The sequence below is a fragment of the Syngnathus acus genome, chromosome 21, assembly GCF_901709675.1.
Source record: "Syngnathus acus chromosome 21, fSynAcu1.2, whole genome shotgun sequence".
Taxonomy (NCBI): domain Eukaryota; kingdom Metazoa; phylum Chordata; class Actinopteri; order Syngnathiformes; family Syngnathidae; genus Syngnathus; species Syngnathus acus.
In genome coordinates, this window is record NC_051105.1 from 2,968,408 (window position 1) to 2,986,753 (window position 18,346).

General features: G+C 41.4%; 5 protein-coding genes across 5 annotated transcripts; 4 read left to right on the plus strand and 1 right to left on the minus strand.

Annotated features, from left to right (window-relative positions):
• The first annotated feature begins 3,313 nt into the window (after positions 1-3,313).
• Positions 3,314-4,806, plus strand: gdf3 (growth differentiation factor 3). Its single transcript, XM_037239871.1, has 2 exons — positions 3,314-3,766; positions 3,944-4,806. Exons 1-2 carry the CDS (start codon positions 3,517-3,519, stop codon positions 4,756-4,758), a joined length of 1,065 nt encoding a protein of 354 aa, XP_037095766.1. The 5' UTR covers positions 3,314-3,516; the 3' UTR covers positions 4,759-4,806.
• A 240-nt stretch (positions 4,807-5,046) lies between these two features.
• LOC119115418 (olfactory receptor 11A1-like) lies at positions 5,047-7,290 on the minus strand. Its single transcript, XM_037239872.1, has one exon. The coding sequence runs from the start codon at positions 6,854-6,856 to the stop codon at positions 5,915-5,917; it is 942 nt and encodes a 313-aa protein (XP_037095767.1). The 5' UTR covers positions 6,857-7,290; the 3' UTR covers positions 5,047-5,914.
• A 3,454-nt stretch (positions 7,291-10,744) lies between these two features.
• On the plus strand, positions 10,745-11,869 carry LOC119115277 (olfactory receptor 6N2-like). Its single transcript, XM_037239663.1, has one exon. The coding sequence runs from the start codon at positions 10,791-10,793 to the stop codon at positions 11,802-11,804; it is 1,014 nt and encodes a 337-aa protein (XP_037095558.1). The 5' UTR covers positions 10,745-10,790; the 3' UTR covers positions 11,805-11,869.
• A 2,142-nt stretch (positions 11,870-14,011) lies between these two features.
• Positions 14,012-14,959, plus strand: LOC119115061 (olfactory receptor 6N2-like). The gene has a single exon (XM_037239236.1). It carries the CDS (start codon positions 14,012-14,014, stop codon positions 14,957-14,959), a length of 948 nt encoding a protein of 315 aa, XP_037095131.1.
• Positions 14,960-17,078: 2,119 nt separating this feature from the next.
• Positions 17,079-18,206, plus strand: LOC119115278 (olfactory receptor 6N2-like). The gene has a single exon (XM_037239664.1). The coding sequence runs from the start codon at positions 17,128-17,130 to the stop codon at positions 18,139-18,141; it is 1,014 nt and encodes a 337-aa protein (XP_037095559.1). The 5' UTR covers positions 17,079-17,127; the 3' UTR covers positions 18,142-18,206.
• Positions 18,207-18,346: the final 140 nt, after the last annotated feature.

Sequence of the window (18,346 nt, forward strand, 5' to 3'; positions counted from 1 at the left end):
GCTAGCTAGCTAGAAGCTAACTGCCCAAAAGCAGTCACTTGCTTTCGAAGACACCGACGTATCAGCAATAATAAGTTTGTCTTCTTTGTTTATGCCATTAGAGCACATCCTCATTTTATTCCAAACATGCGTTCCTACAGTGGCAATATAACCCGAATTTGTCGTTGGAATATACCAAGGTATATCACAAACCTATGCTAATGCACTAATAATGACATTTTTACTGTGCATAGTTGAGTGACAGAACACTCTTACGCCTTAATTATGAAACAATCTACTAAAAACAGTAAATACGGTAGAGGGTGAACATGCCAACATGTTCTTGGGCCTTGTCGTACCAAAATGTCAGTGCTTAGACAGGTTTTGTAGTGAAGGTTAGCATAGAGTAGACTAACCGAACCATTCACCCTGCTTGGAAAAGTGACTAATGATGAGAACCTACTGTATTGCATTCAAATCTATCAAAATTATTCCACACGAAAGATTTAGGGTTTGTTCCTGTCAACACTGAAAGTTGGATCCAGGTCCATGAAGCAACATGGAGGTCTAAATTTGGATAGACATTGTTACCGTCTGCGTGTTGATGACAGAAGACACGGGTCTCTGGAGTTGTGTGTGGTCGGGGCTATCAGAAAAGACTGCTGTTGTTCTCCCTGGCAGCCAGACACGCACACGCGCTCCCTCAAGCAGGCCTGAGAAAGAAAGAACGCTTTCATGGAATATTCTGTTTAGCTGCACAGACAGTTGCATATGATACTCTCAGGACCCATAAAACAAGTTCTTCACAGACAATATCACGCTCATGCTCTGTTTGCCTCGGACTACAGGCAGCATATATTTGGATTTCAACAATGAATTGAGTGTTCAGAGAGAATGTTGCTAAAATTGGTGCTTGGGCCTCTAAGGCAACTTCATTCTTACATGAAAAATCCAGTGAGAGATGCACACTGAAAACACAGTATCCACAAAGATAATGCAGTGGTACCTTGAATAAGTTCAGTACTTTCACGCAAAAGACTACACACCCCCTCCGCCTTTTTTTTAATAAAAGACCCTGATAAGCATAACTTATGGGGAATATGAGGAAAAGAAATCCAGAACAATTCAACAATACCCATAAGTAAATTATCTGGTCTTGCGACTGGGGGTCCATGCATATTTCAGGGGGGGGGGGGGGGGCAGTGCCCCTGTGGCTCCCCCTCGAGCTCCGCCAGTGAGTGTATGCCAGAGAAAATGAAGTTGCCAGTCATTTCTTATGCCAACCTGTTTAGGAGCAAAAAGGAAGGCCAGTTTTTCATCCCCAAGGAAGATATACCACCATGTCTTGGTGTGACACCAGAACTACAGACCAAATTCACTGCATGGGTGGTGTGATATATTTTTAAGTCCAAAACTATAGAATAATTGCCCCACCTACCCAGGGCTTGGTGTCAACGGAACTGAAAGTTGTCTGAATTCTAAAACAACTGACCAGGACAAGATCTGAGGTGGACCACCTCTGTATCTGTGGAGCAAGAAAAACCCTATACACCTAAAATAGTACGAGGGACCCCCGCAGAATTATATAAAAGTGATGACACATCTTACAGTCACGTATTAGGTAGGAAAACACACATCATGCGTCCTACACATCTCCAGTGAAGCGCACACAGAGACAAATGAATGGTGCAGCTGGGGGAAGAGGAAAGAAAATAACAAGTGACTCATTTGACCCATAGAAAACCAAAAGGGAATTAACAGTCATATCCTGAGCTGAGAGAGAGCAAGGACCCTTAAAGATGATAGTAATAGAAGTAACGAGAAGGCATTCTGTTGTTATTTACTAAGATTGCCTCCAATTCTATACCCAAAAAACTCCATAACACAAGAATCTACCATTTCCATGACTTCTCCAAAATGTTCTCCTAATTTACAAGATTAACACATTTCAGCCTGACTGCTAAAAATGTAGTCGCACAAAACAAAACAAATTAAAAAAAAGGTCATCATCTGAAACATAGCAGTGAACGTGACTCTAAATCAAACCACAGACACATCTCGGTACACTTTATGTTCAATTGGAACAGAAGCAAAAATTCGACAGTGATCAATAAGATTAACAGATGAGCCGATTTCTTTAAGGGGCGGGATAAAAAAAATGGTTTTGCATGATTGAAATCAGGGGTGTCCAAACTGTGGTGAAAAAGGAGAAGAGAAGAAATTGATCTCTTATTTTCTTTCTCAACCAATCACACATCATTAAGTAAGATGGGACACTAAAGTACAATTCTACAGTACAAGTACAAAATGCTCCTGTTTTGGTTCTAAATTTGGAGAGGATTCTGGTGCAGTCAAGTGCAGGGATTGAGGCCTTTTTAATATAAGACAGATTCGTTTCCATGACAAGTGAACGCCATGTACTTAGTGTTTAGTAGAATAGTGTTTCTCGAAGGCCTTGGTTGACCCCAAGCGTCGATATTGTGGAACGACATCAAAAGTGACGTCATGCTTGCCTATACCACTACAAAGTGAAACAGGGGGGGGGGAGGACTGAGGGGAGTACACTGCTTAAAGAATGTATGCAACTTTATCAAAACGATCGAGCACAATATGCTTCAAAACAGATCATAAGACCTTAAAGGGTCACGAGAAGCTGTTAGAAATAGCAAGAAAAAGCGAGTAAAGCCGCAACGGCGGTGAACTCCACCCCCTGTTGTTAAGCGAGAGGCGCCTTTTCAAAATCGAAAACACACTCGTAGCTTTTTTCTTTTTGGTTCACTGTTACCGTGGGTTGAATAAAAACCGCAGTGTGACACCCGCAAAACTGTCACCAGGGTCAACGTTTTTTTCCATGGCCTCAAAATAGAAGCGAATACCATATGTGCAGAACAATATTGCTGCTTGTAACACTTGTAACAGTCTATTCCCTGTTTTAGAGATGTGTATGTGCGCTGTGTACGTGTCTTTGTACCCCTCATTCACCCACGCAGGGAAATGCGGCGAAAAAAACATTATTTGGACACATCTTTTTTTTCTTAGTTGATGAATTTACATTTAATATAAATTATACTGTCCAAAATAGATATACGTACTTGTTATTAAAATATTTTTACATCAGAATCAGCTTTATTGACCAAGTTTGTGCATGCCAAACAGGGAATTTGACTCCGGTTGATCTGTACAACATTTAAGTGACTGACAACATTCAGGTAACTAACTCCATGCAACTTTACTACTCATTTTCCCAAATGGTTAAAAAAAATACATCAAGTTTAAAAATGACAGGAATTATTCAAATTAACTTTTTATTTGCTCATCTATTAGCCCTAGTTTTAAAGACCAAATGTGTCTCTTGTGCTCGAATGTTGCACTGAGCTTTAGTGATTTGAGAACTCAAAGAACTGATAACAGTTCGGAAAAACAAACGAAAATGTTTGGAGCCGCCCGCCCCCTCCGTCGCCATCTTATCAATCACACCGGGAGGTAGCGCCATTTAAATCAAACGTTCCCGCGCTCAACTGTGGAGAGAACAAAAACATGCCTGGGCTCCTGCTCCTCCTGGTCCTGGTCGGCGTGGACGCTGCCCCTCAGCAGCGGCTCCTCCTCGGTGCCCTGGGTCTCTCCGAGCGACCGTTCGCCGGGTCCCGATCCGGGCGCCGCGACGTCCCTCCGGCCCTCTTGAGGATCTTCCGGAGGTCGGAGCGCGTCCAGGCCGACGAGGTTGAGGCGTGCACGGTGTCCGAGTACGGCGTGCGTGGCAACATCATCAGATACGTGCAAGACCAAGGTAGTGGCTGTGGTAGCAACCACCAAATTAGTCTGTGCGGGTTGCGTCTTTGTTGCAAATGTGTGCGCATGTGTGTGCTTGCGTGTTTGTGCACGTGTCCGACATGCTATGATTGTGTGGGTGGGTCCATTCCTGAGTTTTTAAATGATGTTACTGCGTGTGTGTGTGCATGTTCAGGTGGTGTCATTCCAGGTTCTGGCATGGTGTGCCCAGGCTGCGTGGACCAGCATCTGTTTTTCAATCTTGCGGCCCTGGAGTCATTGGAAGTCTTGTATCTGGCCCAGTTGCATGTCCACTTCATGTCGGCAGCCAGGGTGGCAAGGCTGCTTCAAAGCGGTCCCACCATCAGTGCTGTTTTGTACAAGGTGGTCCGGCCTACGCTGAAGGGTGCCGACCCTAGGGTCAACCGCCGCCTTCTTCTGTCCCAGTCGGTCCGGCCGGGCCCGGAAGGAGTGTCGGTCACTATGGATGTCACGTCACTGGCTGAGTCCTGGCGCCGCCCGGCACGCAATTACGGTCTGCTTCTGGAACTTCGGCCTCTGGATACTGACCCGGATCAGTCCTGGGCGGCGCCATCCGTGCAGGCCTCTTTGGTGGCAGTGTCGCTCCACCCGCAGCAGTGTCGTTCCCGGCAGAGGAGGAGTGCCACCCGCTCCCAGCCTCCTGTGTCGCCCAGCAACGTTTGCAAAGCCCGCCGCCTCTATGTGGACTTTAAAGATGTGGGCTGGCAAGATTGGATCATCGCACCACAAGGCTACATGGCAAACTACTGCCACGGTGAGTGCCCCTTCCCTCTCAGCGACAGCTTGAACAGCACCAACCACGCCATCCTGCAGACTCTGGTTCACTCGCTGGATCCGGGTAGCACCCCTCAACCATGCTGCGTGCCCGTCCGATTCTCGCCCATCTCGATGCTCTACTATGACAACAACGACAACGTGGTGCTGCGCCACTACCAGGACATGGTGGTGGACGAATGCGGATGTCGTTGACCAAAGCCTCCCAGGGCTCTCTGCAATTTGTCAATTGCCTGATTTTAAATGATGCTAATAAAGTTTGAAATGAAACATGGGAAAAATCGGAACTTTTTAAAAGACATAAGGCAGAATTTTGGAGAAAGACACAATTTGATATTAAAAGCTCATGCAAGGGGATAGATCGAATACCCCCCAGGTTAGCAGCTTCTACAAAGTTGACTTCTGCCGTTTCCAATTTTACACACCTTGATATGTGTCATCAAGCAGTATCAAAATACAACAGGGAGAGAAAGAGACAGGAACAAGGTTACATTTTTCAACGACACTTTACAGTAGTGTTTATTATCTCTAAGAGCAACGAAATATTATTTCCAACAGAAACCAGCCATAGAATTTATGCCACAAACGTGGTGGGACTTTCAAGCAAAAAAAATCTTGTTCAGTATATAAATAATCAACACACGACACTGTTCAGGGTTACTGGGTACTGAAGTCTAATCATGCTGACTTCTGGTCGCCAGTCAATGAAAGATACGGTGGAGGTCTCACATTCAAACCGTGGGGTAAGGCCTCCGTCTAAAAATCCCTCTTTGTCCGCTAGATGGAGCCAAATGTTGCAATTGTTTCACTGGTGGATGGGAATTCAACAGCCCACATTGACCCAATTTCTTCGGTTGTTTTGCACAAAACAACCCACTTTTTGTGTAAAACAACCCAACCAACACGTTTTTTTTACGAAACAAGCCAAACGTGTCAAATTTAGTTACAGTTAGTTACTATAAAAATGTTGTCAATAATGTAATCAAAGTAATGTAACTACATGACTTTCAATTACTTAAGAATAAATCTACCCTCAACTATGCTAAAAAAAAAAGACAACGGAATGAAATATTGAAAACGGTATAACCTGTGTTTATATTAGCAGTGTGGTATTTTTTTTTTTAAAGAAATTTGTCAAAATGCAATTCTGGTTTGAAAGGTCAGTTGAACCTGCAGCAAGAATTTTGAAAATTAAAGTGTTCTGGAGAAATTGTGCTTTTTGTCTGGGGAAAATATCCTTTATGGGGAAAATTACTGTGTTTGTTCAAAATAGCAATTTAAAATTAAAAGTACAACAGTATAACTTACTGATTATTTCTCAATATATCCCTACAAAACTCCAAGCATTAATTTACCTGGCTGGCCTTGCTGGATTTGATTTTGACCTGCTTCCAAATAACAGCTTGATATGTATCCATATTTGCTTCATCTTCAGTCCATATATAATAGGATTGAAGAGAGGATTGTACATCACTATTTGCAACATCATAATCAGGCGAGTGGTTTTTGGAAGGTCGGATTCCAATTTGTCCACCACTACGTCAAACATAACTAAGCAAGAGAAGCAGATCAAAACCATTAGATGAGGTAAACAGGTCTCAGCCGCCTTTTTCCAAGCCCTGCCGCAACGGCGATAGGAAATGATAAATATTTTGATGTATGTGTAGAGAATGAACAGCACAGGGAGAATCTCACAGTTGATAAAGACGAACACAGTATAAATGGTGAGTATTTGTGGTTTCATGCACTGAAGCTTATTGACAGAATTGTTACAGAATATCCCCCCTGAAACCAACTTGCACATTTTTATCTTTGTATTAAAATAAATTGCCAAGCCAACCTTAATGGCAGGCAGAAGCCAGGCGAAGGCCAACAAGATAGCGACATTAGTTGTGCACATGATAGTTGCATATTGCAGAGGCTTGCAGATGGACACATACCTGTCATAAGCCATGGCTGCCAACAGAAAGAAGTCTGAAGCAGCTAAAGTGTAGAAACAGAACATTTGAAACATACAAGCTGCGTGAGAAATGCTCTGCTGGTGAGACAAGACGTCCACAATGAGTTTGGGGTAAAAAGCAGTGCTGTAGAAAAGCGAGTTTAGAGACAAAGCTGCAATGAAAAAATACATAGGCTCATGAAGGTTCCTGTGAATCCAGATGAGGCAAATAATGGTGCAATTACAGCAGATGATGACAACATATACTATCAACAAGATCACAAAGTAGATATATCGGTACTTCTCCACATCTACAAAGCCACCAAGAATTATTAGGACGTGTGTTCCGTTCATGTTTTGGTCATGTGCATAATGTGCACGAACGGTCAGGAGAGTCAAGTCTTTTATGATGGCTGCTCAGCCTCCACGGATCTCATTAAGAGCTGCTGTCATGTCAACAAACTCCCCTCTGTTCTTTTCACCTTTGTGTTGTTTGTGAGATTGACCTGTCCATCACATGCAGCAGGGTCAAGACATGAAGTTCTCAAGTGATAACTTCATGACATGATTTGACGCCAGTTGTTTCTCGGATAACTCTGTCGTCCCCCCACACTTCTATGATCAAGTTGTATCCCAAAGTCCACGACACATTCTAGGGCAGGGTTTACCAACTGTGGTCTACTCAAGTTTGGTTCATATTAGACATTCGCTATATCAGAAAGATTGCTTTTTCCATAAAATGATCCTCTGCAAGAGGATCGTTCACTTTCCGTACGTTCCAAAGGATGCAAGTGGCTTGAACATACTTATAAATGAATCTCTTAAAAGCTGGTGAGGAGGACGGACGGGTGAGGTATCCCAAAGGTCGACCATATGCGGGGTACGACAAGGCCGAGGGAAGGAATCACTCACAGGGAGCAAAGCTGGCGAAGAGGAGTGGGCGAGGCATGCCGGTGGTCGGACGAGGACGAGGATCTTGTACAGGGGGCGGCGCTGACTCACAAGCACGCCTGTATTTGTGCGAATCGACGACCATAGTCCATCGGCTCGCACCGATGACCGAAACTCGCACTGTATGGGTCATCGGCCCACCGAAGTGCATCTGGCTCCATTCATAGACTCTATAATGTTATTTTTTGAGAGTCCTACTGGGTGAATGGCTGACATTAGAATCAGGCCTCTCACCCAGCAAGCTCGTTCACTTGTTTTTTGACTCACTTGTTGAAGGTCGGTCAAACATTGAAGATGCTTTTCGTACTTCTGCCACACGTGCAAACAAAGAAAGCGCTGAGCTGTTTAGCTTAGTTTTTAGCAGTGTTGAAAATGGACGAATGGAAGAAATAAAGCAAATTCCAAAATCGGACAAACAAGAAAAAACGCTTTTTTGCAACTAAAATTATCATTATTTCCATTTTCTAAAGTACAAAAAAAAAACATTGGAATTTTTGTGAATTTATTTTAAGGCTTCATTGCCCAGCTTTGGATTTGTTTCTGTAAAAAAAAAAAAAACTACAACAGGCTGTACGATTGAGAGTTGCGTCATCCATGTGCAGAAAGTCAACATACTGGGATTGACATGTTATTTACAAGGTCAGGCTCAAGGGGCTGTTAATGATGAGCCAGTGGTCACACATGATGTTCTCATGAGAGGGATGTATCTGGCAAACAAATAAATTACGAAAAGTTACACTGCATTCCCAGTGAGTCAAGTCAAATCACTTTTATTCATATCATACCAATTCACAACAGATGTGATCTCAAGGCTTTTTTACATTACGCTGTTAACATGTATCCTTGGCCCAGTCGTTTTGAGTGGTGACCCTGTCTAGCCACCATGAGTCAACTTGGGGTGCCCCCCATGTATTCATAATATAATATGAATCGTTTCAATGATGACACATAGTCATTTAATTTATACCTCTCACATGCAAATAAAAATTGTAGATGTTTTTTTTTCTTTTTTAGAAATTAGAAGGGAAAAGCAACATTTTGTCAAATTCTGCATGGATTTTAAAGTTTAAAATGTATAATTTTGGGTAAATGGGACGTTTTCGAATAGGTAGGCTTAAGATGAACAGTTTAAAGTTGGACCGGGAAGAATCGGTCGAATAATGTCGAAATTAGAAGGGGAAAATGAAATGTTGTAAAATGTTGCGGGAATTTGAAAGATGAAAATGTGGAATTTTTCATACTTGCCAATTTTGAGAATGTTGAAAATCCTCCTCAATGGGATTTGAATGTGCATTTCCAACTGTGAATATATCGCAAACTTACGTTTTTTTTTTACGATCGCCTGAAATCTTTACTTTTACATAACACATTGATAGAAAAGTGGTTTTGAAATGAAAAGCCTATGACTCAATTTCAGTTGCTCAGACAATCTCTAGTCACTCTTATGTTATTTTGCACTCCATAATGCGTCAATCATTTTCAATGGGGCCCAAATCTGGAATACTGACAGTCTTGTACTTGCACGAAGCCACATTGCTTTGAAATTACATGGATGGAGTAGACATGGCAAGTCATACAAGACAAATCTGATAAGATGATTTAACAACTTCATGGAACCAATATGGGAATTTGAGTTGTAAAGAAGGCCTTACTGGACGTGATTGATTGCCGCTGCTGCTGCTGCTAACACACCAAGGACCAAGAGCATGACTATTGTTATTTGCAGCATGCTTGGTGGGATCATCCAGAGATTTGACTTGTTTGTCAGCGACAATATCTCCAGAGAGAATTACTGTGACCACTTGCTCATTATTAGCGGTCCCTCGAGGCTGACCTTGTGATGACACTATCCTTACATCAGTGTTCCCCTTCTAATTAACCCCGTGGGCTCTAAACTGGCCGTTTGTGTCCACCTCATTTCAACCAATCTCAACATTTTAATGAAAATATAATCAAAGTTCGTCAAGCAAAAAACAGTTCCTGAGGCAAGAACATTTAATTCTATGTGACAATACCTCCGAGGAGTGGCACAAATACAATCATACCAGCTCCGGGTCAACAAGGTCTGCACCACCTCAAACATCAGCAATAGGAAGTTGTTGCCAGAGCTGGAGATGGATTAGGCCCAATGTGCTTCCTCTGCAGTACAAAGATGGTAGGAAAAGCCATGGTCACTCATGGGGTGGTTTCACCATCACTCCCAAACCTCGTGAGTGGGTTCCAAGCCCAACAAGTAGAACACCTCAACACAAGAGCAAATGACCCGAGAGGGAGTCATGGGAGAACTCAACTACCTCCTGTCTGGTGAGGCTAAAGAAAGACATGCAATTAGAATCACTCCTAAATGATGTGAACACAGCACTGATCCCTACCAAGAACATTACTGAGACCAATCAGCTGATCAATCATCCTAGAGATGGCTTGGCTATGAGAAAAACAACTGGAAAGAATCCACGGAAGAGAAGGATAGAGACCAAAGTAAGGGTGAGAGAAGTTAGCCTATTAATAGAGCAAATCAAAGATGTAAAGCTTAAGAAAGAACTGCCCAAGAAATACAACAAGATGTCCACAGATGAGGCGTTTGAGACTGCTAAAGAAAGACTCACACTGAAGAGGGACACGAGAGACTTAGAGGCCTCGAGAACAAACGCAACCCAGCTAAGGTCTACTCTCAGTGGCAAGGGAGAAAGACCAAAAAGGCTGAGATAGAGCAATTCTGGAAGCGCTATGGAAAATGAAACGTCACGCAATACCAATGCCCGATGCCTGGCAGATTTACAAACAAATCACAGAAACATTGAAAAACAAGAACCAGTAATCATAACAGTGGCAGATATCTAAGCAAGTGTTGAAGATGAACAGCTGGACAGCACCAGCGCCTGACATGATTCATGTCTACTGACTTTTGGTCAGGACCAAACAGGCGGACTAAAGGACTTTTCTGGTCTGAATACACCCTAAGTCTCAACATGGCCATATTCTGGCTGTGGTAGCATAAAATAAGTAGTTTTGGCCTTAATGTACCAAATGTCAACAAAACTGTGACCTGATAACAAGGGAATGACTTTTGGCGTACCGTTACACCCCTGAGTGATTTTACATTTACGTATAGAGTTTTAAGGTAATAACAGATGCCCTTCCAGGAACCATGACTACCATGTGGCCCGATGATAAACACAAATTTGGCACCCTCGCTTTCGAACTCATCCAACAATTTGACCCTGCTGTATGTGACAGATAGGGGGGGTGCCAAGAAGAAGCCTTAGAGAAGTTTGTTGACATGACAGCAGCTCCTAATGAGATCCATAGAGGCTGAGCAAGCGACATAAAAGACTCGATGGTCCGGCGACTCTTGACCACCAGTGTGCGGTGTGTTCGCAGAGAGTCAACACATGATTGGAACATGAACGGAACACATTACCTAATAAGTTTTGGTGGCTATGTAGATGTGGATAAGTACAGATATGTATACTTTGTGATCTTGTTGATACTATATGTTGTCATCATCTGCTGTAATTGCACCATTATTTGCCTCATCTGGATTCACAGGAACCTTCATGAACCAATGTATATTTTCATTGCAGCTTTGTCTCTAAACTCGATTTTTTTCAGCACTGCTTTTTACCCCAAACTCATTGTGGACGTTTTGTCTCACAGGCAGAGCGTTTCTCACGCAGCTTGTATGTTGCAGTATTTAATATTTTATTCGCTAGGAGGTTCAGACTTCTTGCTGTTGGCAGCCATGGCTTATGACAGGTATGTGTCCATTTGTAAGCCTCTGCATTATACATCTGTGATGAGCACAACCAATGTCACCATCCTTTTGGTTTTGGCCTGGTGTTTGCCTGCCTGCCAATTATTAGTGGCAACTGTCATCAGTGCGAAGCAAAAAATGTGTCACTACATGTTAGCGGGAGTCTTTTGCAATAATTTGATCCAGAAACTTTTTTGTGTGAAACCAATGTTTCTAACTGTGTGGGGTTTATTTATTTTGACAAATGTTACTATCATCCCTGTGCTGTTTATCCTCTTCACATATATAAAGATATTTATGTTGGCCTATCGCAGTTGCGGAAAAGTCCGGAAAAAAGCAACAGAGACATGTTTACCCCACCTGATGGTTTTGATCAGCTTCTCATTTTTGTGTGGTTTTGATGTCATCATAGCGCGATTGGAGTCAGATCTTTCAAAAGCTGTGCAACTGATTATGACTCTACAAATAGTGGTCTACAATCCTCTGTTCAATCCCATCATATATGGCGTGAAGATGAAAGAAATCTGGAAACACATCAAGAGGTTGTTGTTATCGTTTGGACGATATACAGTAAGACAAATGTCTTTGTCAAAGTAGTCTTTTTGTTCTTCCTCTCTGTGTGTGGGATTGTGCTGATCTGATGTGTGATTGTTGTTAATTGTTTTTGTAGAAATGTTCCACAGCTGAATAAAAAACATTGAGGATCATCTTCTTAACATCATGATTTCATTTTTCATTCATCACCTTTGCTTTTTTTCCCGACAAGTGAAATGTAGAGGAGGTATTTTAGGTTTCAGAAAACTTAATTTTTCCTTAGAGGTCTTGACTTTTTGAAAATGTTAATTCTGTTCTTCTAGTGCCATTTTTTAGTGTTCATCTGATCGAATGTTTCTATTGGTTTTCCTCCATCGCCAACTATGCAAAAATAAAAAGGGATTTTTAGAAAAAATATTAATCCCACATTATTTTTTAAAAATAATCATTATTATGTTTTGTGTTTGCACACCGACTAAATTCTACAACCAATATTTGAAAATCAAATTTTACTCATCTAATTTCATTGTCTTTGACAAGACTGAAAGAAAGAACAAATGAATGAAAGAAAATTTATGTTGATTTATGTTTAATTTACGGAAAAAAAAACATTCTCCATAATATTTACAGTCTTAGCAACATTCACACATTTGATTTTAGCAATAACAATCGATTACATTTTTGTATTTTATCAAGTTACATTGTAATCAAGCACCCTCAAATATGTTTTACCGTTTCCAGTTCATTAGTGCTTTTATTGTATTTGAGGATAAAGATGGACTTGCATTATTATTATTATTATTATTATTATTTGGAGTTTATTTTTGAACGCGCCTAAAAGAGCGACACTCAGAGTGCCGTGACGTCACGACCGTACATACCAAAGCATGATATAGTAGGGGGAACTGAAGTCACTACGCTGCTTGAATAGCGTGTGATTAGAACATTTAATTCTATGTGACAATACCTCCGAGGAGTGACACAAATACAATCATACCATCTTCGGGTCAACAAGCACCACCTCCAACATCAGCAATAGGAAGTTGTTGCCAGAGCTGGAGATGGATGAGGCACAATGTGCTTCCTCTGCAGTACAAAGATGCTGGGAAAAGCCATGGTCTCTCATGGGGTGGTTTCACCATCACTCCCAAACCTCGTGAGTGGGTTCCAAGCCCAACAAGCAGAACACCTCAACACAAGAGCAAATGACCCGAGAGGGAGTCATGGGAGAACTCAACTACCTCTTGCTTGGTGAGGCTAAAGAAAGACGTGCAATTAGAATCACTACTAAATGATGTGAACACAGCACTGATCCCTACCAAGAACCTTACTGAGACCAATCAGCTGATCAATTATCCTAGAGATGGCTTGGCTAGGAGAAAAACAACTGGAAAGAATCCACGGAAGAGAAGGATAGAGACCAAAGTAAGGGTGAGAGAAGTTAGCCTATCAAAGATATAAAGCTTAAGAAAGAACTGCCCCAAGAAATACAACAAGATGTCCACAGATGAGGCATTTGAGACTGCTAAACAAAGACTCACACTGAAGAGGAACACGACAGACTTAGAGGCCACGAGAACAAACACAATGTTCTCGAACCACCCAGCTAAGAGCAATTCTGGAAGCGCTATGGAAAATGAAAGGTCACACAATACCAATGCCCGATGCCTGGCAGATTTACAAACAAATCACAGAAACATTGAAAAACAAGGACCTGTAATCATAACAGTGGCAGATATCTAAGCAAGTGTTGAAGACTGACATGATTCATGTCTACTGACTTTTGGTCAGGACCAAACAGGCGGACGAAAGGACTTTTCTGGTCTAAGTCTCAACATGGCCATATTCTGGCTGTGGTAGCATGAAATAAGTAGTTTTGGCCTTAATGTACCAAATGTCAACAAAACTGTGACCTGATAACAAGGGAATGACTTTTGGCGTACCGTTACACCCCCGAGTGATTTTACATTTACGTATAGAGTTTTAAGGTAATAACAGATGCCCTTCCAGGAACCATGACTACCATGTGGCCCGATGATAAACACAAATTTGGCACCCTTGCTTTCGAACTCATCCAACAATTTGACCCTGCTGTATGTGACAGATAGGGGGGGTGCCAAGAAGAAGCCTTAGAGAAGTTTGTTGACATGACAGCAGCTCCTAATGAGATCCATAGAGGCTGAGCAACCGACATAAAAGACTCGATGGTCCGGCGACTCTTGACCACCAGTGTGCGGTGTGTTCGCAGAGAGTCAACACATGATTGGAACATGAACGGAACACATTACCTAATAAGTTTTGGTGGCTATGTAGATGTGGATAAGTACAGATATGTATACTTTGTGATCTTGTTGATACTATATGTTGTCATCATCTGCTGTAATTGCACCATTATTTGCCTCATCTGGATTCACAGGAACCTTCATGAACCAATGTATATTTTCATTGCAGCTTTGTCTCTAAACTCGATTTTTTTCAGCACTGCTATTTACCCCAAACTCATTGTGGACGTTTTGTCTCACAGGCAGAGCGTTTCTCACGCAGCTTGTATGTTGCAGTATTTAATATTTTATTCGCTAGGAGCTTCAGACTTCTTGCTGTTGGCAGCCATGGCTTATGACAGGTATGTGTCCATTTGTAAGCCTCTGCATTATACATCTGTGATGAGCACAACCAATGTCACCATCTTTTTGGTTTTGGCCTGGTGTTTGCCTGCCTGCCAAGTATTAGTGGCAACTGTCATCAGTGCGAAGCAAAAAATGTGTCACTTCATGTTAGCGGGAGTCTTTTGCAATAATTCGATCCAGAAACTTTTTTGTGTGAAACCAATATTTCTAACTGTGTGGGGTTTATTTGTTTTGACAAATGTTACTATCATCCCTGTGCTGTTTATCCTCTTCACATACATAAAGATATTTATGTTGGCCTATCGCAGCTGCGGAGAAGTCCGGAAAAAAGCAACAGAGACATGTTTACCCCACCTGATGGTTTTGATCAGCTTCTCATGTTTGTGTGGTTTTGATGTCATCATAGCGCGATTGGAGTCAGATCTTTCAAAAGCTGTGCGACTGATTATGACTCTACAAATAGTGGTCTACAATCCTCTGTTCAATCCCATCATATATGGCGTGAAGATGAAAGAAATCTGGAAACACATCAAGAGGTTGTTGTTATTGTTTGGACGCTATACAGTAAGACAAATGTCTTTGTCAAAGTAGTCTTTTTGTTCTTCCTCTCTGTGTGTGGGATTGTGCTGATCTGATGTGTGATTGTTGTTAATTGTTTTTGTAGAAATGTTCCACAGCTGAATAAAAAACATTGAGGATCATCTTCTTAACATCATGATTTCATTTTTCATTCATCACCTTTGCTTTTTTTCCCGACAAGAGTGAAATGTAGAGGAGGTATTTTAGGTTTCAGAAAACTTAATTTATCCTTAGAGGTCTTGACTTTTTGAAAATGTTAATTCTGTTCTTCTAGTGCCATTTTTTAGTGTTCATCTGATCGAATGTTTCTATTGGTTTTCCTCCGTCGCCAACTATGCAAAAATAAAAAGGGATTTTTAGAAAAATTATTAATCCCACATTATTTTTTAAAAATAATCATTATGTTTTGTGTTTGCACACCGACTAAATTCTACAACCAATATTTGAAAATCAAATTTTACTCATCTAGTTTCATTGTCTTTGACAAGACTGAAAGAAAGAACAAATGAATGAAAGAAAATTTATGTTGATTTATGTTTAATTTACGGAAAAAAAACATTCTCCATAATATTTACAGTCTTAGCAACATTCACACATTTGATTTTAGCAATAACAATCGATTACATTTTTGTATTTTATCAAGTTACATTGTAATCAAGCACCCTCAAATATGTTTTACCGTTTCCAGTTCATTAGTGCTTTTATTGTATTTGAGGATAAAGATGGACTTGCATTATTATTATTATTATTATTATTATTATTATTATTATTATTATTATTATTTGGAGTTTATTTTTGAACGCGCCTAAAAGAGCGACACTCAGAGTGCCGTGACGTCACGACCGTACATACCAAAGCATGATATAGTAGGGGGAACTGAAGTCACTACGCTGCTTGAATAGCGTGTGATTAGAACATTTAATTCTATGTGACAATACCTCAGAGGAGTGACACAAATACAATCATACCAGCTCCGGGTCAACAAGGTCTGCACCACCTCCAACATCAGCAATAGGAAGTTGTTGCCAGACCTGGAGATGGATTGGGCCCAATGTGCTTCCTCTGCAGTACAAAGATGCTGGGAAAAGCCATGGTCACTCATGGGGTGGTTTCACCATCACTCCCAAACCTCGTGAGTGGGTTCCAAGCCCAACAAGCAGAACACCTCAACACAAGCGCAAATGACCCGAGAGGGAGTCATGGGAGAACTCAACTACCTCCTGCTTGGTGAGGCTAAAGAAAGACGTGCAATTAGAATCACTACTAAATGATGTGAACACAGCACTGATCCCTACCAAGAACCTTACTGAGACCAATCAGCTGATCAATTATCCTAGAGATGGCTTGGCTATGAGAAAAACAACTGGAAAGAATCCACGGAAGAGAAGGATAGAGACCAAAGTAAGGGTGAGAGAAGTTAGCCTATCAAAGATATAAAGCTTAAGAAAGAACTGCCCCAAGAAATACAACAAGATGTCCACAGATGAGGCATTTGAGACTGCTAAACAAAGACTCACACTGAAGAGGAACACGACAGACTTAGAGGCCACGAGAACAAACACAATGTTCTCGAACCACCCAGCTAAGAGCAATTCTGGAAGCGCTATGGAAAATGAAAGGTCACACAATACCAATGCCCGATGCCTGGCAGATTTACAAACAAATCACAGAAACATTGAAAAACAAGGACCTGTAATCATAACAGTGGCAGATATCTAAGCAAGTGTTGAAGACTGACATGATTCATGTCTACTGACTTTTGGTCAGGACCAAACAGGCGGACGAAAGGACTTTTCTGGTCTAAGTCTCAACATGGCCATATTCTGGCTGTGGTAGCATAAAATAAGTAGTTTTGGCCTTAATGTACCAAATGTCAACAAAACTGTGACCTGATAACAAGGGAATGACTTTTGGCGTACCGTTACACCCCCGAGTGATTTTACATTTACGTATAGAGTTTTAAGGTAATAACAGATGCCCTTCCAGGAACCATGACTACTATGTGGCCCGATGATAAACACAAATTTGGCACCCTTGCTTTAGAACTCATCCAACAATTTGACCCTGCTGTATGTGACAGATAGGGGGGGTGCCAAGAAGAAGCCTTAGAGAAGTTTGTTGACATGACAGCAGCTCCTAATGAGATCCATAGAGGCTGAGCAAGCGACATAAAAGACTCGATGGTCCGGCGACTCTTGACCACCAGTGTGCGGTGTGTTCGCAGAGAGTCAACACATGATTGGAACATGAACGGAACACATTACCTAATAAGTTTTGGTGGCTATGTAGATGTGGATAAGTACAGATATGTATACTTTGTGGTCTTGTTAATACTATATGTTGTCATCATCTGCTGTAATTGCACCATTATTTGCCTCATCTGGATTCACAGGAACCTTCATGAACCAATGTATATTTTCATTGCAGCTTTGTCTCTAAACTCAATTTTTTTCAGCACTGCTTTTTACCCCAAACTCATTGTGGACGTTTTGTCTCACAGGCAGAGCGTTTCCCACGCAGCTTGTATGTTGCAGTATTTAATATTTTATTCGCTAGCAGCTTCAGACTTCTTGCTGTTGGCAGCCATGGCTTATGACAGGTATGTGTCCATTTGTAAGCCTCTGCATTATACATCTGTGATGAGCACAACCAATGTCACCATCTTTTTGGTTTTGGCCTGGTGTTTGCCTCCCTGCCACGTATTAGTGGCAACTGTCATCAGTGCGAAGGAAAAAATGTGTCACTTCATGTTAGCGGGAGTCCTTTGCAATAATTCGATCCAGAAACTTTTTTGTGCGAAACCAATGTTTCTAACTGTGTGGGGTTTATTTGTTTTGACAAATATTACTATCATCCCTGTGCTGTTTATCCTCTTCACATACATAAAGATATTTATGTTGGCCTATCGCAGCTGCGGAGAAGTCCGGAAAAAAGCAACAGAGACATGTTTACCCCACCTGATGGTTTTGATCAGCTTCTCATGTTTGTGTGGTTTTGATGTCATCATAGCGCGATTGGAGTCAGATCTTTCAAAACCTGTGCAACTGATTATGACGCTACAAATAGTGGTCTACAATCCTCTGTTCAATCCCATCATATATGGCGTGAAGATGAAAGAAATCTGGAAACACATCAAGAGGTTGTTGTTATCGTTTGGACGATATACAGTAAGACAAATGTCTTTGTCAAAGTAGTCTTTTTGTTCTTCCTCTCTGTGTGTGGGATTGTGCTGATCTGATGTGTGATTGTTGTTAATTGTTTTTGTAGAAATGTTCCACAGCTGAATAAAAAACATTGAGGATCATCTTCTTAACATCATGAATTCGTTTTTCATTCATCACCTTTGCTTTTTTTCCCGACAAGAGTGAAATGTAGAGGAGGTATTTCAGGTTTCAGAAA